The sequence below is a fragment of the Podarcis raffonei genome, chromosome 2, assembly GCF_027172205.1.
Source record: "Podarcis raffonei isolate rPodRaf1 chromosome 2, rPodRaf1.pri, whole genome shotgun sequence".
In the NCBI taxonomy this organism is placed as follows: domain Eukaryota; kingdom Metazoa; phylum Chordata; class Lepidosauria; order Squamata; family Lacertidae; genus Podarcis; species Podarcis raffonei.
In genome coordinates, this window is record NC_070603.1 from 71,353,920 (window position 1) to 71,380,430 (window position 26,511).

The 26,511-nt window shown below is 42.5% G+C and overlaps 1 protein-coding gene across 2 annotated transcripts in view; it reads right to left on the minus strand.

Moving 5' to 3' along the window:
- The window catches only part of MST1R (macrophage stimulating 1 receptor), a 57,727-nt gene that overhangs the window by 13,515 nt on the left and 17,701 nt on the right, over positions 1-26,511 (minus strand). For both annotated transcript variants that reach the window (XM_053377389.1, XM_053377390.1), the window contains exons 3-10: positions 17,541-17,729; positions 16,723-16,845; positions 14,716-14,886; positions 12,070-12,248; positions 7,433-7,607; positions 6,730-6,875; positions 4,929-5,090; positions 4,239-4,332 (exon numbers count right to left, since the gene is read on the minus strand). In XM_053377389.1, coding sequence (XP_053233364.1) covers positions 4,239-4,332; positions 4,929-5,090; positions 6,730-6,875; positions 7,433-7,607; positions 12,070-12,248; positions 14,716-14,886; positions 16,723-16,845; positions 17,541-17,729 — 1,239 coding nt within the window. The remainder of the gene's footprint in view (positions 1-4,238; positions 4,333-4,928; positions 5,091-6,729; positions 6,876-7,432; positions 7,608-12,069; positions 12,249-14,715; positions 14,887-16,722; positions 16,846-17,540; positions 17,730-26,511) is intronic.

The following is a 26,511-nucleotide window of genomic DNA, read 5'->3' on the forward strand; positions in this document are numbered from 1 at the left end:
TCACACCTCCCTTTTTGTATTCTAGTTTAATTATTTGTTTCAGCAAATTCTTTCCATCTTTCTCAATTTTTATTGGATAATTTATCTTAACAGTCTAACCTATCAATTAACTCAGCAAATCCTTTTCATCTTTCACAATATTCTGTCATTCAATTTACCTTAATTTATTTTAACCTTACCTTACGATAAAATACCTTAAATCCTAGAACTTAATACTTATTTATACATAACTCCTAATATCATTTTTCTAAAGCCAAGTAATTTCATTCCACCATTTTTCCTAATTCCCAAAATAAATTTTACCCTAATTCCCAAAATAAATTTTTAAAGCTTTCTTCCAATCTTCATCCAACGTCTCTTCTTCCTGGTCTCGGGTTATGTCAGACCTTACTGTCCATTCCATCTAGTCCATCAACCTGGTAGTCTTATGTCCGAGGCTCTTAAGTCTTTTCCATGTCCCTTCTGCGGTTCTTCTTCTTGTTTATACCAGCACTTTGCCTTGTCTTTTGTTGGTCTCTTTCTTAATTTCTTTCCTTTCTCATTGAGGAGTAGGTCTCGGGGAAACTCCAACCCAAAAATATCTCCATCTCCCCTCAACAGATCAGCCCATTCCCCACAGTCCCATTCCCCACAGTCAACCGGGTAGTCCAGAAAATATTTAAATGCATGTTTCAAAATCCTTCCAAAATTAAGGACCCCCACAACTCCAGACCCCCCCCCCGGCCCACTCCAGGTTCAATCTTCAAAAACAGCGGCTTATGCTCCTGCAGGGCCTCGGTTCTATCCATTTGTGTTGCTTGAGGTTCAACAGCAACCTCCTCCATTGTCTTCTGCATTTGCACTTGCCCTGTCAAAACAGGTTCCTGGGTTGGGTCCTGAGTGGTTTCTATATAAGTATTCACTGTTTGTCCAAAATTTTGAACTGCAACAGTCATCAGATTCATCTTCTCATGCATCTGCTCCAGAAAAGCGTTTGTCTTGCAAAAAGCAAGCACCAAAACTTCTTCTATATCCATTTTTGTTCAAGGTCAGAGTCTGGTCTCACGATCCTAATCTCCACAGCTGTGAAATCCCCAGATCGACTCCAGCAACAATTTAACAAGCTCCCTCTAGAGGGAACAATTTCCATTTGTATCCATCTTTTGAAGGCAAGTCCAGCAAAAGAAAGTTACTTTCATTTTTCAAATTTTTGTTTCTTTTAAATGCAAAAGGTAACTTTGGAATCAATTTGTTTCTCTTCTTTAACTATCTGTCAAAGAACATTCCATTCACAGTTGATGGGCTTCCCCAAAAGTTTCTGTCTCTCACACCCTGTTCCCAGGTTTGAGACGGTGGAAATTTATCTTTCTTTACTCTCTCTCCGCAGGCTTAAACAATCAAAATTCCCCCTCTTTTCCCCTGCTTCCAAGAGGGGTTTTGATGGTTAAAAATGAAGGAAATTTAGGTCTTTATATACAACTTTCCAGACTTTGGCTTGCACAATTTTTGCTTCAGTCTATATACAAAAAGCGGAAGGCGGACTTCCTGTTTAGACCTTCCCGCTTCAATGCCAAATTAAAGTGTTTCTTAATCCAATTTTCCGTTCTACTCACGGGTACTTGTTTAGAGTCCAATTGTCCACAGGAAAAAGTCAGCGCTCTCCGGCAACGGCTGTGCGGCTTCATTCCGTAAAAATAGCGGTCGATTCAAGACACCGCGCTGCTCACCCCACGTCGCTTCGGATCCCCGAAAAAGGGGTTTCCCTGCTGGTGTCAGCCGAATCCCACGTTCCCAGGCTTCCTCTGCCTAGGATTTTTAAGGGGTCTCCGCCTTCGCCGTGGTGGCAAGACCCAATTTTCACGGAGCGGGTTCCTCTGAGTCAGAAGAATTCCGCCATTGCCGATGGCGCTAACCCGGAAGTCCCGATCTACTTTAAACAGTCCTGAGGTGTTTGTCTCCGATGGAAGCGAAGGCTCAGAAAAAGCTCAATATGGAGGCCAATTGACCGAAATATTGGGAAATTTTGGAACAAGAGGGAGATAAATTAAAATTGCAGAGCTTTCAAAAACTAAAAAACAAAGTGCGAGATTGGCTTCATTATTATCAAATAATGGAGGCATACAATTTGGACAAGAAAATTGGCTTCCAGGTGGAAAAATCAAAATTGGAAACAGAACTGTTAGATCCCAAAACTAAGACTCTGTCAAGGATGTATAACCTGCTGCTGAAATGGAATACTCAGGATGAAACGGTGAAATCTGCTATGATTAAATGGGCACAAGATATTGGACACAACATTATGTTGGCTGACTGGGAACAGTTATGGACCACAGGTATGAAGTTTACGGCATGTAATGCCTTAAGGGAGAATATTATGAAAATGATATACAGGTGGTACATGACACCAGTCAAGCTTGCAAAAATATATCATTTGCCTGATAATAAATGCTGGAAATGTAAAGAGACTGAGGGTACATTCTTTCACCTTTGGTGGACGTGCCCAAGGATTAAGGCTTTCTGGGAGATGATCTATAATGAAATGAAAAAGGTATTTAAATATACCTTTCTGAAGAAACCAGAGGCTTTTCTCCTGGGCATGGTCGGCCAATCGGTGTTAAAGAAAGATAGATTTTTTTTATGTATGCTACAGCAGCAGCAAGAATACTTATTGCAAATTATTGGAAGACACAAGATCTACCCACCCGGGAAGAATGGCAGATGAAGGTGATGGATTACATGGAACTGGCGGAAATGACTGGCAGAATCCAAGACCAGGGAGAAGAGTCAGTAGAAGAAGGTTGGAAGAAATTTAAATACTATCTACAGAAACATTGTAAAATTAAGGAATGTTAGAAGGATGTTGGAATGAAGTTATGTGGTTTTAGCAGCAATGTTACAAAGGAGTAAGTAAAAATGGATTGTTAACAGGTGAGAATGTAAAGTTACAATATATTAAGATAAATTATTAAGATAAAAACAAAGATGGAAAGGATTTGCTGAATTAACTAATTGAACTAGAACACAAAAAAGGGAGGTGTGAGGAGGTCAAGGAAACAAGCAAATGAAAGATAAGATATGGAAAGATTGATTTGTCTTTTTTTAATTGTTTTTATTTTTCTGTATTTTGTATTTTTTGTTTTATTCTTTATTTTTGAAATTTTTTGAAATATCAATAATTATTTTTTTAAAAAAATAAACAGTCCTGAATTTTTTTTTAAACCACATTTTACATTTTTTTAAAAATCCAATTTTTATCTACTCTTCGTGCTGGCATTTTATTAAATGTGTTGGTACCACCCTGAAAGGTGGCCTATAAATACAGACGACAACAACAACAACTCCTCCTCCTCTATACCCTGCACAGTATTCTATCCCTTTCCTACAGTTTTTGGTCTCTTTTTCCAATCCCTGACAAAAAGGATTTTTTAATCTGCCACAGCAAGACATGATACGATCATCCAGGATAAAAATTCTGAAGGATGTTAATTGCTGAACATACTATTCACAATTCCAGCAGTTTTCATGTGATTTGATGGGGAAAGCTTTTACAACGAGCAGAATCAAAACCAGGTTTATTTAAGGCAAAACATAAGGAGAAATAGTTAAGAAGAATGAAAATAAAGTCAAAAACAACAGCAACCGAGTACTTGAAATATAAGGGTGTGGGGACGACTAAAAAAGTTGAACATTCCATAAAGGAAATGTTAATGTCTGAGGATAAAACAAACACAATCTATGCATAGCTAGGTGCCCCTCAGTTCATCTTTTCACACAAACGAAAGAAAATGCCTTTAGGTAATCCTGGAAGAACTATTCAAGGATATTCTTACTCATTTAGCAGCAGGGAGGCACCTCCCCGTACAAACATTGTTTTTGCATTACCTGTTGGTGAGCTAAAACGTCACTACAGACTGCCTTCCCCCCTTCAAATTGTAATGATTTATTGGGTTGACCGAGAACATACAAGGACATACAGGGAGGTATTCTTACTGGGTGTCCCACACTTGCGGGAATCTGTTTCACAGAAAACATCTAAAATGCTGACACTAAGAATTTCTAATGCTTAAACATAGAATTCCTCTGAAGTACTGTAAGTCCTTTTTGTTTCAAAGTGTTAAAAGCATATGGAGAAGGGTCACTTTGATATGGTGAGTATCTTATATATGCAGCATGTTTACTCAGGCCAATGGGACTTGCTCTCTAGAAAATGTGCTTAGGATTGCAGCCTTCCTTTCTCTCCCTCCACCTGCAATACTCACCTTAGCTTCAGTAAGCACTCCGGCAGACTCAAACTGCACCTTTGCATAATACACTGAATCCAAATTGGTGCCACTGATGGAGATATTTGAACCTCTGAAGAAGAAGAAAAATAAGAAGGCTGTGAAAAAGTTTCCTTATCAAGAGATCCTACAGGTATATCCTGGTTGTGTAGCAGTAAACATAGGAAATCGGTAATGGTACATCCAGTTCTCAGTTCCTGGTGGTATAAACATCCAAGTCTGTGTAAGCCAGTCTAAGGCCTATTTAGGATGAGATTTAGGCCGCAATGCTACATACACTTAGCTGGGATTAAGTCCCACTGACCTCAATGCAATTTACCTCCAGGTATCTGCATTGAATAGCCCTGTTGCTATGGAGCTTCCACTTAATTTGGTTAAATGAGATATTTGATGGCTTGGGACCAGGAACTTTGCTTTACAAATAGCATGATGTGCATCACAGAAAGCCTAGAACAGGGAATGCAATGAGACAGGATGGAAAGAAGACATTCTTCCAAGAATCAGGGCAGCCTTTGACAACCAAGGGCCCTCCAGATGTTTTGGAATACAACTTCCAGCAGCCCCAGGCAGTGCTAGCTCTGTGTGTGTGTGTGTGTGTGTGTGTGTGTGTGTGGTATATTCCAAAAACATCTGGAGGTTCATGAAGGCTGAATAAGGGTGTCCACTCACTCATAGCTGCAGTTGGGAGCGATATGGTGTATCTGGGGATCTTCTCGATACCAGAAGGGCTTCGGAGAAAGAAACGGCTGTTCATCTATTACTACAGTCACAGAAGCGTTGCCCAGGTTGTTCACAGGAGGGGTGGTACAAATAATGGCTTCCTCTTTCTGGCTGGGGAAAAGAAGACAAACAGCATGGTAAGGCCCTGCTCAGCCACCTACCATTTAGTCCTATCCTCCACAAGGTCAGGGTGGAGGCAGTCCTTTGCATATTTGCATCATTGTATGTCATGTCACGATGCTGGGCCATGCCTGCAAACTGCCACCGTGTAAAGAGGTGGACCCCCCCACAATTATCTGCGCCTGCTCACTCTGGGAGATGTGAGAATGCGTCACCAGGGATGCAGGTCCTGACAAGACTCATGTGGCACAGCCTGATGAGAGTGTGACTAATTTAGTTAAGGAGATGCAGCATAACCAGACCCGGTGTCCGTGGTCCAGCTAGGTCAGGCACTGGCTGAGGGGTTCAAGGACTTGGGGGGGGGGTTCCCCTCACTGCTCTGCCCTGGCTGTGCTGTCATTCACCTTGGATGCTTTTCATTTGGTGAGCGGGGGTGCTGCTGCTGCTAAACAGCTTGGCTCCCCATCTGCAGTGGACACCCACAATTCTAAGGGATCTAAAATGCCATGTCCCACTACATAGACCTAGCAAATGTGTTGCTTTCATAGGTTCATAGTCTGGCTAGGGCTATATGGGTGTGAGCTTTGCATTGTGGGTAACTTAAGATGGTGGATAGATGGGAACCAAGCTTAGTTGCCATTCTGAAGTGCTGTTCCTCATCCATCTGAAGCAAGGGGATAGATGAAGGCTGAGAAAGCATGTGGCAGCCTCCACAGCCATGGCAAGTAAGGCAAGGTCCTGTCCTGGTTGGGGTGGGGTGGGTGCTGAGGAGTGGATTGCTAGCACTGTGCCATGGCCTGGCACCAGCCCTGACCAAAACCACCATGCACTTTGGGATAGAGAAGAGATGCGAAACCATGTTTCTATCTTCCATTGAAGTTGTAACTAGATCCTAAGTCATCCTCATTCATTTTGAGGAACCTTAAAAAATAGTAGGTTTAAGCTAAAACTTTCCTTCCATACAGTATAGGCAGAAGATGGTTGATAAGAGGAGTGGTGGCTGTCCTCTCCCTCACATACCTCTGCCTAGAGTAAGCATGATTATGGGAGTTTTCATAACCATTCATGACAAAGGGAGATGGCAGATGGCTATGAACTCACATGCCCTGCAAAGCTCTACTCGGTTCATTTGCTTTCACACAAGCAATAGAGACTGTGACTCATTAGGAAAGTATGACTACGAGCAATTGCCAAAGAAGAAGAAAAAGATGACTGGTGTAGGGGCAGGCAACCACAGATTTACACACAAAAGAACACAGGAAAAGAGTTGTCTCTTGCATCACCAAGATTTGGGAAGGATATTTTTGACACCTCAAACACTGACCATTTAAATTTAGATACTCTGTATCATTTTCCTGGAGATAATACCAAAAGAATTAAAGAGATAAGGAAGCTGGTAACATCTTATAAGGTTGCCTCAAACCAGCCTAGCTAACGTCTGTGGTCAGTCCATTAGCTTCACATTAATGCTACAGTGCTAGAAAATGAGAAAAACCCAACATATCTGGAAGGTGGTCAAAAATGTGTTAATCAACTTTCTAAATGTATTTTGAAAACCATAGCTCTATCCTTTAACAAAGGCAATGAATGTAATTCCCATGTTACAATTAAGTGTCACTATTTGCCATACCTTTCCCTTGAGACCAAGGGACAATCCCGACCATTAACCATCACCTTCCTTGTGCCTCCCACCAGAACGTTTTGTCCTTGGATAGAGATCTCTGTTCCTCCAGCCTGTGGGCCGTACGGTGGATGGATAGAAGTTATTTTAGGCAGCTGTTGATAGTGAAGAGAAGAAATGCTAAACTCACTGTATCAAACTCTCTGAGCCCTGTAACCAACTTTGAAAAAGAAAAGGGAAGACCACTGTTTTTCACAGACACTGAAATAATGAATTTAAGCTGTGGCAAGGTAGTTTGGTGTAAAATATTAAAAGAAATCCTGACCATCAGGACCAACAGCCAGAAAACAGAATAAAAGTAGAGGCTGCAAGACCTTCTTCTGGAGAAGTGTTTGCCTAGAGTGGCTGATTACTTGTTCTCAAGTAATAAAACTTGTTACTAGAGATTTCTTAAGCAGAAAAGCCATAGCTGGACCTAGGAATTTAAAACTACAAAGCAGGTTTCCCACTAAAGCACCCAAACCCAGTAGTTGAGATCGGCAATCTTGCATTATGCCTCTGCACCACTAGCTCCCATGGAACACCAGCTGCAGAGCACCAGAACGCCTATCACTGGCTCTTAGCGGGTCTATTAAATTCTCATTACATCAATGAACAACAGCCATGGAGAAGCATGCAGGAGCAAAGGTAGTGGAAAGAAACCAAGGCTCACCTTAAATTCAAAGCCACTGAGGACTGAGGAGCCACTGATGTAAAATGGGGTGTGCTCCTTCTCTACAACAGTGACTTCAACCTTCTGTGGCCCCACCATGTTCACTTCCTCTTTTGGTGTCAAAGTGCAGACAATAACTTCAACATAATCTTTCCAGCGCGGCACTTCACTGTACCTGAAAAGCAAAAAGGGTGCTGAAAGGATGCACAAGAAACTAATGTGATTATGATCTGCCTAATAAAGTCTAGTGGCTCTTTAGCACCATGAAATGGAAAAATATTCAAAATAGTTCACTTGTACACTACTAATCTTAGGGTAGATATGGGGAACCTTCCGCCTGTGAACCAGACCTGGAAAGCTGGACCTCCACATTTGACTTGCAGGGCTGTTTCAGGCAAGCCACACCTACCTACCCTACACCTGATGTTATACATGAGGGTGTGGCTTCAAAGGAATATTAATGAATTTAACATAAGATCAAGGTTATTGCTTCGTTGGAGCAAGGTGCGCTCCCATCAGCTTATGAACAGTGCCTGCTTCCCTTGCTCCAGCAGAAGGAAGCAGTTCCACTGAATGGAAACCAATTCCATTCTTTTTTGAACCTCTGAAAGCTGGAGGTTCAAAGAGTAGCTTTGGTTTTTAGAGGTTTAATGAGCAGAGAGGGTTATCTGCAAAAGGGCTTTCAAATAGCCCGCACTGTGCTTTGAAGTCTCAGCAATCAGGGCTTCAAAGTGCAGCATCACCTGATAGTGATGGCAGGTGACTGAGAGGTGGGTAAGGTCACATCCTTCTGTCAAATTTGGCTTGCAGGGGTAGGGAGATAAGGAACTGGCCTGCAGGTCACATAATCTACCGCAAAAAAAAGATGTGGTACATTATCTGACCTGCAGGCCAGTTCCTTATCTCCCTACACCTGCAAGCCAAATTTGACAGAAGGATGTGACCTTACTGTTGGAGATGTAAAGAAAGGGAAGGTACATTTTACCATATGTGGTGGGATTGCAAGATCATTATTTTTTTTAATGGGAAATGATATACAATGAATTGAAAAAAAAATGTTTAAAATAACATTTGTTAAAAAACCGGAAGCATTTTTGTTGGGTGTTTTAGGACAAGAGCTGCCAAAAGAAAAATGGACATTACTCATGTATGCTACAACAGCAGCAAGAATCTTAATAGCACAAAATTGGAAGACTGGAGAAATACCATCCAAAGAACAATGGCAAGAAAAGTTGATGAACTATGCAGAATTAGCAAAACTAACGGACAAGCTGTGTGAAAAGGACAATAGTGACTTTGAAAAAGAGTGGGAATCTTTTATAACATATTTGCAGAAACAACAACAAAAAAATGAACTCACTGGCAGGGTTTAAATAAACATTTACAACTTTATTTAACGAGAACAAGAAGTATAACAATGGGACAACATAGTATTAAATACAAACAGCAGATTGTATCATTTGATGTAACAAACCAGAAATGGAAGCTAAGGGAAGTCAACAGGGAGGGGGGAAACTGGAAAATGAATGTTTAGTAATGATGATGGATATTTGTTATAAGAAAGAAAATCAACAAAAATTATTTTAAAAAAAGAAAAAAGATAATGTACTGCATCTCTCCCTTACAGCAATTCATCTCTGAAGGGTGTGTTTGCAGAAACTGGCAACAAGAGGATGGGTCTTTTCCATTGCAGTTGCCCAACTATGCAATGCTGTCCCCAGGAAAGCTTATCTATGCCAAAATTGCCAGTTTTGAGGAACCAGGCAAAGGCATTCCTCTTCACCCAGACTTTGGGATCTCAATTTAAACTGAAATGTGCTATGTTCTATGGTCTGTTTTAATGCTTCTCTTTTAATGGGGTAGGATAGGAGAAGTCCTTTTTATTCTTGTTAATAGATGAGCACCTTCAGAAAAATATAGAAATTTATGTTTTATGTTTGCTTATTCCACGGTTTTTGGAATCTACCATATTTATGCAAATCAAATGTGCCATCGAATCTAATGTGTGCCTCAATTTTCAAAACCTTGAAACCAAAAAAGGATTTGCTGGTGAATATAAATGAGCCATCAAATCTAATGCACCCCCTAATTTTCGTGATGTAATTAGGCAAAGAATGGTGTGCTAACTTTGGCCCATCCATTTCAAGAGGTTCACTCTGAGTAAAAGTTAGTTGAATACGGTCCATACATATATATTATTGTGGCAATTTTCTTTGAAAGCACACCTGCATATTGCAGGGTGAACTCAGGGAGCCAGCTTCTGTAAATACCCAATGCCTGGGCTCCAGCATGCTGTTATAACTCCATCAACTGCCTCCTTCACAGAGGGCTTATCATCATCCTCATTAGGGATTGTGGTGATGGATCAGCTTGGGTCAAGCAAGGGCTCCAGCTTGGAAATACTTGATCATTTCTGGAATGGAAGAATTCAATTCACCTATTCCATTTGCGAGTCCAGAGTTAGATGTGAAAAATGGATTGGGCGACAGCAAGACGTAACAACTGTGACTCCTGTTATGTCTTCCTATATACCTCTGTTTCTCCCTCTAAACAGTTTTTAAGAGGCATTTCCTTACCCAAATATGACCTGCCCTCTCGAAGAAAATGCTGCCAGACAATGCTCAGTTGTTGGTTTTAGTTTTTTGCTTAATGCAGATCAAAGCTCACTAGAATGACTGACTCCAGCATGGGCCATGGAGGTGAAACTCTATTTGTGCTAATAGGGAACAGTAGAAACTGCTGTTTCATTTCCGCTCCGGGAAAGCTGCCAATGTCTAAACTGTGACACACAGAAATGTCTCCTCTCCTGATTTCAACATGTAAGTGTAAGGCTGCTATGACATCATCTGAGGGCCTCACACAGGCAGAAAGAAGTACCAGAAGGAACTCTAGAAAAAGTCATATTCTAACCATAAGCCCCGCATTTTGCATCTAGTCTATGAATACATTGATTAAATGAGGAGAGAGAGAAGGATTTAGCCACACGGATAAAACTGTGCAAAGTAAAAGGGGCCAATTATTCAATGACTGAACTGCTACCCTCACAGAACCGGCAGGACCTCTGCAACCATGAAGACTAGAAAATCCCCCCCCCATAAAAAAAGTGCTTAGAATCTCAGGATTCTACTGAGATTGTTGGATGCCACATATATTCTACACCCCACAGTACTTTCATACTTTCATCTTGAGGGCTCTGGAAAAGAACATTCTAAACCAGCACCAATGTTTTATTCATATTATAATTCCCTTCTAATGGTGCTCAGGGAGCTGTGAGGAAAGAACAACAAACCACACAAAAATTCATTTAAGCTGAGTGGTACAAACACTCTGAGGTGAAAGGAGAAAGAGAGTCTGTTCATTAAGGCTCCCACACAACCTACACCGTACCCCTACATAGCCCCATGTCTTCCTAAACTTGTCTCTTGGCTGGCCCCATTTTCCTTCAGGAAGATACCAGAAGCTGAAGAAAACATTAGACCACTGCTGGCTTAATGTCCCTTAGCAATGAAAACACAGAGTCCAAACCAAGAGAAGAGAGCACTTTTCCACAAGTTTTCGCCAGACAGCTTATCAGCTGTGGCCTCACTCTCCCCATCTGGCCTCACATATACCATGTGGAGTCTGAACAGAGCACTGTGCCATTGTCAGCCAAGGCTTCTGAGATTAAGGGCTCATCCAGACTTCCTCTTGTCCTTCCACTTTCTGCTAGGAAAACCTGCTCTTTAGCGCTGAATCAGAACAAATGTAAATTGGGTTTTCTGCAGATTGGCGTTTGCTCCCATTCAGTGCTGTGTTTTCCCAGGGAAAGCAGTGGGGTAAATGGAAAACTGCTCAGACCTGTGCCTAGAAAGAACAGGACAAGGGTGAAACCCCTCAGACCCGTGCTTTCTAGGCACAGGACAAGTGGAAATGTGGACCAGCCCTTAATCTACGCATCATTCAGTAGGCTCCTGGTGTGAAGCACTGAAGAACAACACCAAAGGGAGATAGTTCTTCATAGGGACCATGGGGCAAGCATGCACAAAGGAATTCCCTTCGATCTTGAACTCCAACCTGGAAGGTAAAACTCCTGGATGAGAGGGAATATTGCTTAACTTTGTACATTATAGGCTGCCTGCTTATAGTCCATCTTATTTTGAAGGTTCAGGGCAGCTTTCAACCTGAAAATACAGGGTATAATTCAACATAGTGCTAAGCAGACTGCTCCACCAGCTGAAGCATTTCTGCTTGTCTGATGGCATGCTCTCTCCTCTCCTCTCCTCCCCCTTGTGCAGACTTCCACTAGCGGGACCAGATGGTTGAACATAGCCCTTAACTTCTCCAAATTTATATATAATTATAACACCATGGGAAGTCTCCATGCTTCTACTGACCTATCCAACCTGCCTTCACCCTGCAAAGGTAGCCCAGACACACAGGCCTAACAAGTCTTCCAGAAGGTGCTCAGGCTGAGATTGTGGTGAATCTCCAAAGAAAAACAGCCACCAAGAATTCCTCTCTGCACACCTTTCTTACATGCATAAGGAACATTTACAGAATGCTAGTCTGTGTAGATGCAGGGCTGAGAAAGTGAACAGGAAAGAAGGAAGGGGGAATAATGTTTGCAGGCTGCGTGTTTTTTAACTTTCAAACGTTACCTGTTTTCTAGGCTCTCTTCAAACAGTACGGTGCAATTCTTCCGTCCCACTGTAACCTTGTAGTCACCAAGGGTTGAAGGCGAGGCATCCATGCCACTGAAATATGAACCTGAACGAAAGCCTGAGCCACAGAGTGTCACCTTAGTGCTGCCTTGTAGTGGTGCATTTCTGGGGTAGAACTGTGAAAGCAGATGATACACAAAGCTTTACTTATGCAGTCACCAGCAATATTTGATACACCTTAGATACACCTGTCTTCTGCTCAAGTGCCAAACACCAATAAGACCCAGTTATTGGCACCAGGCAATGCTGCAGACATACTCTGACACAAAGAGAACTTACATGGGAATGGCATTTTTTTCTCCAGGCCCTTCTCTAACTGCTGCAGAAAGCCTTAGGTTATGATTCACTTCCATTTGGAGGAAAGATGTTGAATGAATTATTAGGATAAGCTGTTGCTCAGACCAAGTGCAGGAAAGTTCACCTGCATGCAGTAAAAGGTGCACACAGTCCATATGGGGAACACAAATTGGCATATATCCCAATTACCTGCAATTAGTTAACATGTGGTTTCAAAAACTGTCTAGGGTCAAGGCTGGCATGGTCAGGCTAAACTAATGGTGCGATGAAGTCACCAACCAAACCTTGAACAAGGATGAATAGCAGCAAGCTGGGATATTCCCACTTCTTGAAAGTGCTACTTTGGCAAGGAAACAAGCAAATGAAAGATAAAGATATGTAATATGGGATTTGTATTCTTTCTTTTTTTTCTTTTGTTGTTGTGTTGTTGTATTGGTTTTTATGCATTTCTTCTTCTTTTTTTGTATTCTTGAAACTCTTAATAAATATTAGTTTTTTTAAAAAAGAAAGTGCTACTTTGGTACTGAAAACATTTGAGCAGCAACATTTAATACGCCCTTGCTTTATGCTCACAACAAACTTATTTTTCTTAACTGTTGAGGCCAAGTGAAAGTGACTTGATGAAGGCCACCCAGTTTGCTTCAAGGGTGAGTTTAGATCTGAATCTGCTGCCCATATTCAAAATCAGTATAAACACGGTATCACAGCATTTGCCTAAAATTTAATACAGGGAGCAAAATATGCAAATGGTGAAACATTTAAACAACTCTAAGTGTGCTTCTTTAATAATATTTTTATATGTTATTTATCTAGTTAAAAAATGAATAAAGAAAGAGTGAAGTAGAAGTTTAAATTTATTCCTTTATCAAGCTATTACTCTGCCTCTTTTTGAAGCCAAAGTAATTTGACCTAATGACTCCCTGTGACGACAAGTGACTAATGTTAATGGTTAAGAGTTTACCTCAGAACGGTTTGCTCTGTTAAATATTAACTCACCTTAACGGAATATAGGAATCGCAGTGCGGACACATCAAAAGCCACAAAAAGACAGTCTTAATCAGCCCTAGCAGCAAACCATGATTATGCATAGACTCTTTATTAGTATCAAGGAGACTTTTTAGATGCCTGCAGTGGTGTGAAGATGACCCCATTCCCAGAGGAGCCACTGCACACCTGGAGTGTGTGTCTAGGCAGCCTCTCTGACAGAACTAGGGAACCTCAGGCCCAGGGGCCAAGGGCAACTCTCTTTATCTAGTCCTCAGCCACACCTCCTTCTCCCATCCACACCTCTCACTAGTCCTAGTCATATCCTCCCTGAGCATTTCTGCTTGTCTGGAATGTGCCCTTGAGCTCTGATAACAGCCATACAGAGGCTGTGTTTACATTTCTTGCTTTGCCTACTTTTGCCTCAGGCGTCACCTACTACGGGCATGACACCCACAGAAGGTTGCCCAGGTGGGAATGTGGCCTTTGGCCTGAAAAAGCTTTCCCCCACCCCTGCTGTAAAAGGAGCAAGTGTATGTGGTCTCCATATACTGGCTGTTTCATGTGCACCAGCCCCAACCTGCTTGAGTTTTCGCGCTATAGCTGAAAACTCATCAGCCCACCTTTGTCTCCACATGACTGTTCCTCGTGTATGTCAAATGCATTGAGTTGTTCCAAAAGATACGAAGGATGTGAATGTGTAATATCGATATAGGCTTTCATTGCGCTAGGTTTGTGGGTTTTCTAATTTTCTGTTTGGGAAACAACAACACTGCCCTCACTATAGGCAAAACACAGGAGAACACAGTGCTCAATGATGCCATGCTAAAGTCACCCTTTCAGAAAAGATGAAAAGGGTCACATAGAGTAAAAGAGAGAGGGAGGGTGTGGGTTGTTGTTTTTTGTCCCCCACCCCCCATGGCTCACTCAAGAAGTTGAGCCAGTGGTGAGGGAGATGTCTTAAGTGCTCTATTTGGAAGAACACACAAAGCAAGAGGTTAAGACAGAAAGAAAAAATTCACCCCGTGGAAAACATAATAACTAATGCAAAATGCAGGTGGTGCATGTCTCAGGAAATGCAGGCATTATGGGTCCCAAGATGCCCAGAGTACTTTAGGCTTTATGACAAACACATTTGACAAACAGAAATATAAAAAAGCCAGACATTTAACAAAGGGTGGAGGGAAGAACTAAGGCAGTCCCAAAGCACCAAATAGCTCAGTGAGCATAGCTGCAGTGTGCGTAAACCACCATGTCAATGTACCATTAGGCAATCTCATACATAAGAAGATACTTGCGTACATCAGTGAGGACAGGAGAGCAGCTCTTCTGGTTCCACTCTGCCTTGCAGTCTTCCTGACGGGTGCATGCATTTCCACACCAGCCACACTGCATGAAACGCTCTGCCTTCAGGCAGCGGAAGCATGTCAGGAAATGGCGACAGCCTGGACCAGTTATTTTCACCTGGGACACCTGCAAGATGGACAGTTGCAAAAGAGGATGGGTGGAGCTCAACTTTGCATGCAGAAGGTCCTTGTTTCAATCCTCAATGGCTCCAGGTGGGACTGGGAAAGATCCCTGCCTGAAACCCTGGATAGCCACTGCCAGGCAGTGCAGGTCAGCAGCATTGACCATCCAACGCCCAGTGAGACCATTTTCCCCAGCAGGCTGACCACCCACTGCCCCACACCTGGTATCATGTATGACAGTCAGGTGTGGGGCAGGAGAATATATGTATCCAAAGGAGCCTTAAAATGCACACCCAAGTGTTCACTGGAAAATGGGTTTGCATCAAAGAATCCAAGCCCCACTTGGATCAGCTTCGCTATAAAGTACTGGAAACTCCTGGGTGCAGCCAATCCAAGTAGAGATTGACATCGCCACCAAACAGCTAAATGGCAGTGACTTCAAGGCTGGCTTGGATCTACTGGGATCTTCCTGTGCAGCACAGCTTGAACTCAAGCTACACTGCAAAGTAAAAATGGGTCCTTTGGCATCATGTTGATGTCAGGTGATTGACAGGGGGGCTGGCACTTAACTCCCCCGTGCTTGGCGTTGACAAGCCTGAGCAGGATGAACCAATGACCTGACTTACTGTAAGGTAGCTTTCTATGTTCCTATGTCAAGGGGACTGATGGTCTTTCCAACAGCACATCTTTCAAACAGCATGTACTTTGCTCACCAAGAAAATCAATTTATTTATAAGTATTTTTATACCGTCCTTTAACCATATTCCCAGGGTGGTCCACAACAGGAAAAACCCAATGAATGCAATCTACCCTCAGAACAGCCCCCCTCGTGCATCTGCCACTCGGTGCTTGTAGCTTGTATCAAGGCATCAAGACATCAGAGAGACGAAGCAGGTGGGTTCCTAATACTCCTGGTCTCAGCAAGGAGCTGTCATCAAGTTCTGAGCTCTGTTTTACAGCTGCCCGACCAGAATATTTTTTTCTCCCCCAGTAAAGCTATAATGAGTTGGCAGCAGAAAATGCCAAAAACCTTGCTGAAATCCAGTGGGATTTTCCATTTGATGAAGCCACTGAGACCAACAAAGGTTAGGTAGGCAGCCCTAGAGCTATCAGAAGAAGAAAGTGAAGCCCAGTGAAATGGTGACTTAGAAGCACCAATTTTTCAATTAAAGTTCCAACATCCTAGGAGAGATAAATGACTGGCTAGAGACAGCAAGTTCAAAGGATTTCTGTAGAAAGAAATGAAAATTTAAAGGGCTGGAAGAGTCAAGGAAATGCTAATGGAAGAATAAGGTGAAAAAGTAGCTCAAATAAGCCTTTGTGATCTTGAAGGGGGAGACATCTGCTACTCTGACATAGCTTAAGAAGATAGTTCTTTCCAAAAAGGATCATACTGGAGGACTGTATCTCCTCAGAATGCCAGAGGTAGATTGAATAGACTTCTCCCTCACAAATTTTCTGCCTGTGGAAAGGGAGATGACCATTGGGGGCCCTTCCAACTCTACAATTCTATTATTCTATGACTAGGCTAGAACTCTTATTCCTGATGTATGCATTTTCTGCAGGCAGCCAGGTTTTTTATGTGGGGTGCTATCAAAACATGTGCACTCTATGCGCACTCTAAACTGGTGTAGAATGCCTCTGTCACTCAGTTTTCCTGAATATGTACTTTGGGTCTGAGATGATGGATGATGAGATCAGAGCAACCTCAGCATTCTCCCCGTTTGTAAAATCAAAGCACCTGTAGAATAACCGTCCCCCCACCCAGAAACAAGCAAATAAGTAATGCTTCCTTTGAAATCTCATGCACAGTCGAGCTTCAGAGCCTCACATCTCTTACCTTTTTTCCTGTGACAAACAGCAAAGAGTCATTCAGCTTGCTGACTTCTCGCAGCACTGGCAATGTCTCCCCCAAGGAGAAGTTGGCCAATACGTTTGTGTAGAGACTGGATGGAAGAACCACCTAGGAACACACACACACAAAAGCTTACACACCCTCAGCAGCTGTTTTTAGTGGCACAGGGACAGTTGTAGGGAACTTCTTCATTAATTTGGCAACCACATCTGTCTGCTGGGGCTGCGAATTACAAGCAGGAGAGTAACTCCACGTTTTTATGAACATCTCTGCACACTGCTAAGTGCTATGAGATGCTGAAATAGATGTATGAATAGATTTGGGCACCCGGGATTCATGTTCAGAATTCCTGATACTCTGCAGGTTGACTCTCCAACAACCCCAAGAGTAATTCCTAATAGCGATTTCAATTATGATAAATCCTTGAGAAGTTTAGCTGTTGACACTTCCTACAAGAAACACTGGGAATTATAATTTTGTGAGCATGTTGAGAAACCCCTTGTTTGTTATCCCTAGTTCCCTGAAAGAGCTAGAACTAGGGAAAGGGTTTCTTGTAGAAAGAATAAGAAGAGAATAAAATAAAATTAGCTTAAGTTGACAGTGGAAACATGGTAATATTTCCTAAATGTTAATGGATTGGCTTTCAGCTTTACAGCTTTAAAAGTACCACAAGAAGCCATTAAATACATGATGGTATTTAAAGAGATATTTAAACTCTTGCGGCAGATGATAGCACAGAGGTTCACCATATTATAAACGCATATTAAGAGATATAAAAAGCAGAGCTGCAGCTCTTAACTGACCTGCAGAACACGTCCTTCTGATGTGCCTAGATGAGCCACAGTCACCTCATCTATTACAGTTACAAAGATGGAAGTCAGCAGCACTCCAGCCATACGTCCATTGAAGAGGTCCACCCTGTAGTAATTTGTAGAGATGAAGGTGGGCTTCTTCCAGCAGCTGGTGTCCACCACTGGGGCTGAGAAATTTACCTGGCATGACAGAGAACAGGTGCTGTTTCAGATGCTAAGTGAAACATGCCAGGAGTCTCCAGCTGGGGACTTTGGCATTCCCACACCACCAGGTCACCAGAGGTAGCTTCTTAGCCTGGCCTCTGTTGTACAGCAGTACAACCCCCATAATGGCCAGAGGGGGCGCTAATGCCTTGTCGTGCCAACCATAACAAGTGAGTTGAAGTTTCAATAAAAGCTTGGCTGAACCTATACAATTGTTCAAGGCTGAACAACTTTTTAATGACAGAAGGTACTAAGTAGACCCCTGCCTTGCCTCTACTTGCCTCATCATCCTGCTCTGAAATTTGGGGGTTTTATTGGGCAGGGCATAAACCCTCAAACAAACACAAACACACCAGGCAAACAGCCCACCTTAGACCACATCATCTGTCTCTGGGCCTTTGGATCATTGCCTGCCTGCTCTGTAACCTGACCAATGGAAGGTCTGGATCACGCTGTTTGCTTCTGACTTTGCTGGGCCCTGACACTGAACAGGAAGGTTAAATACCAATTATCTAGTCTAGTCCCTCTCTATCAGCCTGCCAAAGCGAAGAATTGTAAGACAACAGCTTCTCCAGGTTCACCCTTGCCCTCTGCTGGAGCCTTATGAGACTAGAAATCCTGGTTTGTTTACATGCTAGAAAGTCCAGCTGCCTCTTTATTTAATACCCTGGCGATAAATATATTCTGCTTTCTTCCCCTATTGTACCCACTTCTATTTTGGTCGTTTATTTAGGAAAGTCAAACAGATAAACAATTATGTGATTTTTAAAAGACATGAAGGCAGCCCTGTTCAGGGAATTTTTTTAGTGTGTGATGTTGTATTGTGTTTTTACTATTCTTGTTGGGAGCCGCCCAGAGAGGCTGGGGCAACCCAGTCAAATGGGCAGCATATAAATAATAAATTATTGTTATTATTATTGTTAATATTATTATTATTGATTAACACACCTACTAACTGAGTTTTTTGAGGCAGCTTCTAATATATTAAAAATTGAGTTGTTATGTGCATAATCACAAAATGTATAGTATTTGTATGCTTTTCCCCCATCCCAGCCCGTAAATGGCAGTCAAATGAGCTGGATGTGAGGTCCCTGCCAGCCAGGTCTTTCTCACTGGGCCTCTCACAGCTTCTGGCTCTGGTGCCAGAGGCAGGAAGTGCTAAGGGAGAAAAGGTGTTAGAAGCTTCTCCTCAGTCCTCCAATGTTCCAACAGCCCATACTCTTACCATACCATATTTCACCCATAGTCCTGCAACGTAAGTCATGTGTCTGTTAGATGTCACTATATAACTGAACCAATCAGAGTCTGCATTTTTAACCAAATAGTCTGAAGTTGAGGACACAACATTCAGCCGTACACAATACATTCCTGGTGCATTTCTTCTCCCTGCTTGATTGCAGCAGCTATCCTGCTACTTATTATGCCCTAGAGACATTCTCCTCCAATATATGAAGCTGAGCTCACAAGGAAATGAGAGTCTTTTCACTTGGCCCTGGATTAACACCAGCCATTCCTAGCACACAAGCAACCAAATGTTTTCAGAGTAGACGGTACACTTTAGTCACAGTCAAAGCCTGCAGAGCTATAAGGAGCAAGAGCAGATGCTGCAGAAGAGATTGACCAATTACTGTAAACAAAGCAAGCCTTAAGGACACACAAAATTATGCAAGGCACTCTTATGAAATGGAAGAGACATCTGGAGTTTCTTCAAGATCAGATTAATGAGACACAAAGCAAAGGGCAATATAAGCAGCCAAATGACAACTACAGGAAAGAGGAAAGCGTCAGTCATTCTTCAGAGAAAAAGACAAGAGATTAGGCTTAACTGGATTCACAATAATGGAGCACACATATAGGCATTTTTTTAAAAAAAAGAAAAGAGGGAAAATAAAACTTGCAATAACACCCCACCAAAGCCCAGTTCAGATTTAAGAGGAAGCCATAGTTTCCTGCTACATGAATAAGCCATCTGCTTATGGTTTTGAGCAAAGCACAGATCCTGATAACAACCAATCTCAGAGAATTATGGCTTCTTTCAAACCTAGGATTGACTTGCCTAAGATCCAGGACAAAGTGCCGCCTTTTGGAAATTGACCCCAGACATCAATTCCGCCTTTGAAATCCCGGTAATGTCCAGGAAAATCTGGACGTATGGCAGCCCTATTTAAACCACAGTCCTGCAAGCCTAATCAGCACATCAAGTCTTCCCTGGTGGCCTGCCAGCTCATTTCCTGAATTTGTTGGCAGGGATGCTACTGCAGGGAAAAAATAGTCTGCAGAGCACCGGTGGTGACAGAATGATTTTCATTCCCATCATGGCAATGGACAGGGCAGAGATGCAGTGCCTCCTGGGCACTTCATAAAGTCAGTATGATGTCTTGGGAATAGGGCAATGTTTATTCCCATCATGGCTTCATAGTTTCAACTCCCTGGCAACCCAATGCCATTATGGGGGTGCAAATTGCTCCTCCTCACTCATTAATTCAATTATCTGATGAGGAGACTCAACCCCCCCATCAGATGATCTGCATAGTTCAATTGAAAAGGTTTCTCATGGGTCATAGACCCATAGAATTGTAGAGTTGGAAGTGATCTAAAGGGTCTAGTCCATGGGTAGGCAAACTATGGCCCAAGGGCCGGATCAGGCCCAATCACCTTCTCAATCTGGCCCACAGACGGTTCAGGAATCAGTGTGTTTTTACATGAGTAGAATGCATCCTTTTATTTAAAATGCATCTCTGGGTTATTTGTGGGGCATAGGAATTCATTCATTTCCCCCTCCAAAATATAGTCCGGCCCCCCACAAGGTCTGAGGGACAGTGGACTGGCCCCCTGCTGAAAAAGTTTGCTGACCCCTGAGTCCAAACTCTGGCAATGCAGGAATTTCAACTAGCTCATGCATGACCAACTGCCGTCCAACATCTGCTTAAAAACCACCAAGGTAGGAAAATCCATCAACTCTTGTGGGAGTCTGTTCCACTGTCAAGCAGCTCTTACTGTCATAAAGTTTTTCCTAATGTTTAGCCGAAATCTCCTTTCTTGTAACTTAAACCCACTGGTTTGGGTCCTGGCCTCCAGGGCAGGAGAATACAAGCTTGCTCCATCCTCCATGTGAGAACCCTTCAGACATGTGAAGGTGGCTATCATATCTCCTCTGAGTCTCCTCTTTTCCAGGCTAAACATACCCAATTCCCTCGACTGTTATTCATAAGGCTTGGTTTCCAGACCCTTGATCATCTTGGTTGCCTTCCTCTGCACACATTCCCGCTTATTGCCCAGAAGTGGACACAGTACTCCAGGTGTGGTCTGACCAAGGCAGAACAGAGCGACACTACTACTTCCCTTGATTGGGACACAAGACTTCTGTTGAAGCAGCCAAAATAGCATGAGGGTTTTTTTTTGCTGCTGCATCACACTGGTGACTTGTGTTAAGCTTGTGGTGTGCGTAGTGTGCATGTGTGTGCTGGGTGGCTACACAGTTTTGGCCACACCCATTTCTGGGATACAGCCCCTGCAGTGTTTGTCAAGGGTGGGTGTGGACTTCTGTCTGCAGAAGTTAAATCATTTCTGTTTTTAAACTATAGTTTCAGAACAAGCTAAAATCAGAAATCAAATCAAGATCCTGGCTTGTTCTCAGTCACCCTAGTTTTAATAAACTCCTGAGTTTGGACATCATGAGGAACCATAGTTTGTTTAAAATCAGAAGCAGAAGGTTCCGATCTCCTTCTTGGGAAGAGAGATAATGTGAGCCCAGGGCTCACCACAGGGAAACATGGTTTCCTGTAATGTCTGAAGTGGGCTAAAGACCCAATATGCAGATGGGCACAAGGCCATCAACAGGGGGCTACAGGAGGTGCAAATGTACTAGGTCCCCCTCTTAGCTTTCTCTTTTTAAAAAAGGAAGTCAATTGGACACGATTTTATGACATGTCTAAAGAAAGTTACAAAACACGGAGGCTACTCTAATGCTTTGGCACTTGCAGGCAACACCATTGTGAAGGATGCTTAATCACTGTTGCCAAGCAACCAGAGGAAGGGATGTTGACTACCCCCCATTTGGGACTCAGGACGGGGAGCCATCCCAGAGCAGGGGGGGAAGCTGGATAATAATAATAATAGCTCATTATTATTATTATTATTATTATTATTATTATTATTAATACTCCATCCATCTGGCTGGGTTTCCCCAGCCACTCTGGGCGGCTTCCAACAGAATAATAATAATAATAAAAGTGATAGAACCTAAAACATTAAAAACTTCCCTAAACAGGGATAGAGGAGGATACTCTGGTATGTTTGTTTAAGCATTTTCCTCATGTCTACATTATTTCATTCATGCCCCAAGTATGATACCTTCACAGAACAAAGCATAACTGTCTGGCTTTTGTATGTTTTACTCAAAGGTAATTCCCTTGAAATGAAGGTTTCACAAAAAAAGTGAAATTGCAACCTGCCCCCCACCGATCCCATCTAGTGTACCAGGCCCAGAAAATCCTGTTGGCTTCCCTTGATTTTACAGAAAGATCCTTCATCTTCAGGAAATTTCAATATGTAATAAATGTTCAGAGAGAGAGAGAAAATAAAAGGGTGCTTTCTTCCTGCACATCAGGATTTGTTTATTTTTACACTTGAAATGCAGCTGGGTTTGCGGAAAACCAAAGAAAAGGCAAAATGTCTCCCAGCGGATTGTTCACATAAAAACAATTACACAACAGACATTCATGTGATGGAACTGGTAATTTCAGGAGGAAATTCTTAAAATATTCCTTACTCCAGCAATTGACCTCACAGTATCAGGGTTAAGTCACCGTGAGGCAACTATTTTAAAATCACACCACACTGTGTGAATAATCCTAAATTTGAAACAAGGCAGCCTTGGGGTATAATTATAGGATGAAGTGCTTTGTGAAAACTGCTAAATGAATGGATGGATGGATGAACGAGTTTCTCAGAGGTAATCAGCATTCTTGGCTAGGGGTAATTCCACATCAACACACACTCCACTACAGCTCCCAGGGTCCCTTGTGGGGAAGCTATAGCACATAAACCAGTTACAGTTGATCATGTAGCCTCTTAATTAGTTTTTCAATGCTCTGCTGACGCAGGGCCTCACCTGTCTTTGTGCGGGAATTTCCTTGATGCATTTCACACCCACCTTGCAAACTTTTCCATTTTCTCCTGCTATCAGTCACTGAGTAAGAACTGACTGGGCGAGACCTACAAATCAAAGTATGACCAGAAATCTCTCTCCCTCTAATCAGTTCAAAAATATTAAAGAAGTGCTCATGCAGGTTTGTGCTTGCTTCTCCTGAGTGGAAAAAGCAACAAACATGAGTCAGGAGAAAGTCCCCTTAGCCCTCAGGTTGCAGGTCTTTTGCAGTCTTCTTTAGATCTCACCATCCTGATAGATCAGGAATACTTGGCTGTCTCATTTTTCATTCTCAACACCTGATTATTTATAAACAATCTAAACAGCACCAATCCCAATATAAATCTTGGGGTGGCGGGAATCCCATGGTTTACTTCCCTTCACTGTGAAAACTTCCCATTTATTTGTTTCTTTAAGTCACTTACATCTTGCCTTTCTGTCAAAATGTTCTCAAGGTGATTTACAACATAAAATATTAAAAGAATCAATGTTAAAATGTTAACAACAAAAAGCAGCCATAAGATAACATTTTGAACAGCCAAAAGAAAATTTGTGGCTACAAAAAATGAAAACTAGTCCAAGAACGCTTTCTTTAAAAGCTGGTCTTAGCCACGGGTGTTAGTTTTGATGACAGTTTGCAGCTGATGTGCAAGTAAGCTAGCGCTGAGCCAAAATTTCTAAGTGACAGTTTGATAATGCTTTAAAAAAACCACACAATCCCCCCTCTCTTTTTGTGTAAGAAATTATCTCTCTGGGAACCACCAATGCAAAGCCCAGAAAATATTTATTTACTGTATCTTCCTGTTGCATATTCCCCCCTACTTAGCTAAAATGTACGGTTTCATTTGTATTTTAAACACCCGGGAACTTTTTATGTGTGCCATTCTCACACACCTTGCACATTAGAAAAAGGCAGATACACTTGCAACCACTGCAGAGGCCACTCCAAGAGGACCTGAGTCTCTGAGAAGCACTCCGGTGGCCAAGGACCCATGGCTAGAAGCTGCCATCAGTGTAAGACCACTGGCCTCACCAGTCCCACACAAAGCAAGATTAGCGTTGCCCCAAATCTCCCTTTAACCAGACTTGCCACTCCTCAATCCCAGTAAGGTCTTCCATGCCTTATTCTTGGCTACTTCCTACTGTTTCCCCACTAGAACCTCTTCTACATGCGCCTGAATTCCTCAGGAATTATATGTGCTATGCATTGATTGGGAGTAAAACATTCTCTAATAAAAAGACATTAAAGAGCATGTGCCAAGCAGTCATGGGAACATGACGGAAATCCCCGCTTAAACTTCTACTCTCTGCAGTGAATGTATGGAAGGGTTCATGGCAGCAGACTGTGAAGCCAATTTCCCTTCCATGTATTGACTTTACATAGATATAAGTTATCTGTGCTGCACAGCAACCACAAGGCTGCTACTGATACAGAGTCAAGCTTCTGTTGTTCTAAGGTGCTTTGACACACCCATCCTTGAAGACTGCTGGGGCTCAAGATGCCACGCAGCTGCCAAATCAGACGACCCGCCACTATGCTGCCACATGCCTTGAAGACAAAAATTTCCATCACTGCTGTTCTTTAACAAGTTAGCACTGCAAGAGGAAGATGAATGAAGTAATAAAAATGAGCTTGCACTCTTCTCCACGTGCTTCCTTCCTACCTTCTGAGAGGAAGGTAGTGAAGAGGAAATCTTCATCACCATTTCACCATAACCTGAGTCAGTCTGTCCGTTGTGGAAAGTTGGTTTGGTAAGACTGTGGCTGGGGAAGGGGTGGGGTAGGTGAAGAAACCTCAGGCGTATGTCCCAAGCACAGGTCTGGGACTCATAGCAGGGTCCTGAGAAAGCCACAGTTTTCATTAGCTTGGAGGACAGATGCCAACATGCACTTCCAGCCACGTATTAAGAGAACAGGGAGAAAAAGCAGAGCTATTAAAGACATTTGCTAATGTTTTTCTTATAGCGTGGATTTACATTGTGGGAGATATTCAGGCAGATTTGGGCTGTCACTGAGACAACACGTGTAGTGCATGGCAGCAAACTAAGATAGTTGGGACAAGTCTTAGTTTTGGTCTGCTTTAACTTGAGCAAGAAACCTCAAAGCCACGAAAGAGAGCATACACACAGTAATGTATGAAATAGAAAGTTGTGCAAAGCTCACATGAGTGTGAGGAAATGGACAATGAATCTCTCTCTCTCACACTCTCTCTCTGAGGGCCTGTGGGACAGTTATTTTGACCTAAAAGTGCCATTGTGTGGTTCTTCCGTACAAGGAAAGCGGCAGGAAGAGCAATTATGGGCTGAGTCATGCTCTTAATAGGTTTGGAGCAATCTAGACTTCTTTTGTCATTCTCATCTTATTTCCTGAGCATTAGCAACAGGTTCAAACCACCAAACAAGAACTGGAAAATGCTGCAGTCTAAAATGACTTCCACAAAACTCTTGCATAACTTGGTATCTTGGTGTTTCAAATTTCAATGGTGCCCTCTGCGACACCAGAATCTGGTGCCCCCTTCACCTCTTGCCTTCCGTTGGACTTCATAGTTGTGACTCCTGCTGCAGCGCCCCAGAATCTCTGTGCCCAGTATGACCAAACTGGTCGTGCTCCCCTAGATCCACCTTTGGTTATCTTCACAGGCATGATAACCAGGATTCCATAAATTCCACATTTATTTTACTGTGCACTGCCTGATTCAACTCTGTGCAATTCTTTACTGACGATCTTTAAGAGGAATATATATGAAGCATGTAGAACTTATGGAGCATTCACACCTATACAGCTGGTACAAACAGATGTCCTCCCCCAAAATATGCTGCTGTTGTTAATGTTGTTATGCGATGGGCTCTCTGTCCTCTGAAAGTGAATAGAGTGAAGATAAAGCTGATATGCCAAAGGAATTTTCACAGTGTTGATCCCTACAGAAAGAGACTTCATAATTCAGGAACATTTTTGCCCCAGAGATAGCCAAGCATTATATGAATCTCCATGGTCATTTTGTGTGAATGAACTGCACTGATCCCTTTACACACAGCTGTAGGGCCTGATTGGAGCATCTCTCAGCATGGCTCAAAGAAGAGCTTGGGGTTTGATTGAAGTTCCTAAATCATGTTGTCAACTGAAATTGCCACTTCAAAGGATTCTATACAAAGAAAGCATTTAACATAGCCATTTGAGCACCAGCTGATGCTTTGAGGACCCTTACCCCAATCAAGAAGTGAGTAACACTTTTCAAAGTCAGGAAAGCTACCTGTTATTCTTTATTTCCTTGCAGCATCTCTAATACCTCACCTGCCCAACACAAGGCATTCTTCCTCCCAGTTACATCTAGGGTGGGAGTGAATCAGGGCTCAGTAGGACTGAGACCCAATGCCAGGAATTAGCCTTGTCAACTCATGGTATTATTACAGTATATAGATGAGGGATCTCCTGCGCTGGCTTGGCTGATGGGTGTTGCAACCCAAAGCCGTTGGACGGCACCCAGTTGGTAAAGGTTGGGCTACAACAGCAGAGGAAACACAACACTGCATAACTGCAGGATATTATAACACAGATGTTATAACACAGATGCAGAGAATACAATAGCTAATTTGAGCAGCTTGCAAAAAC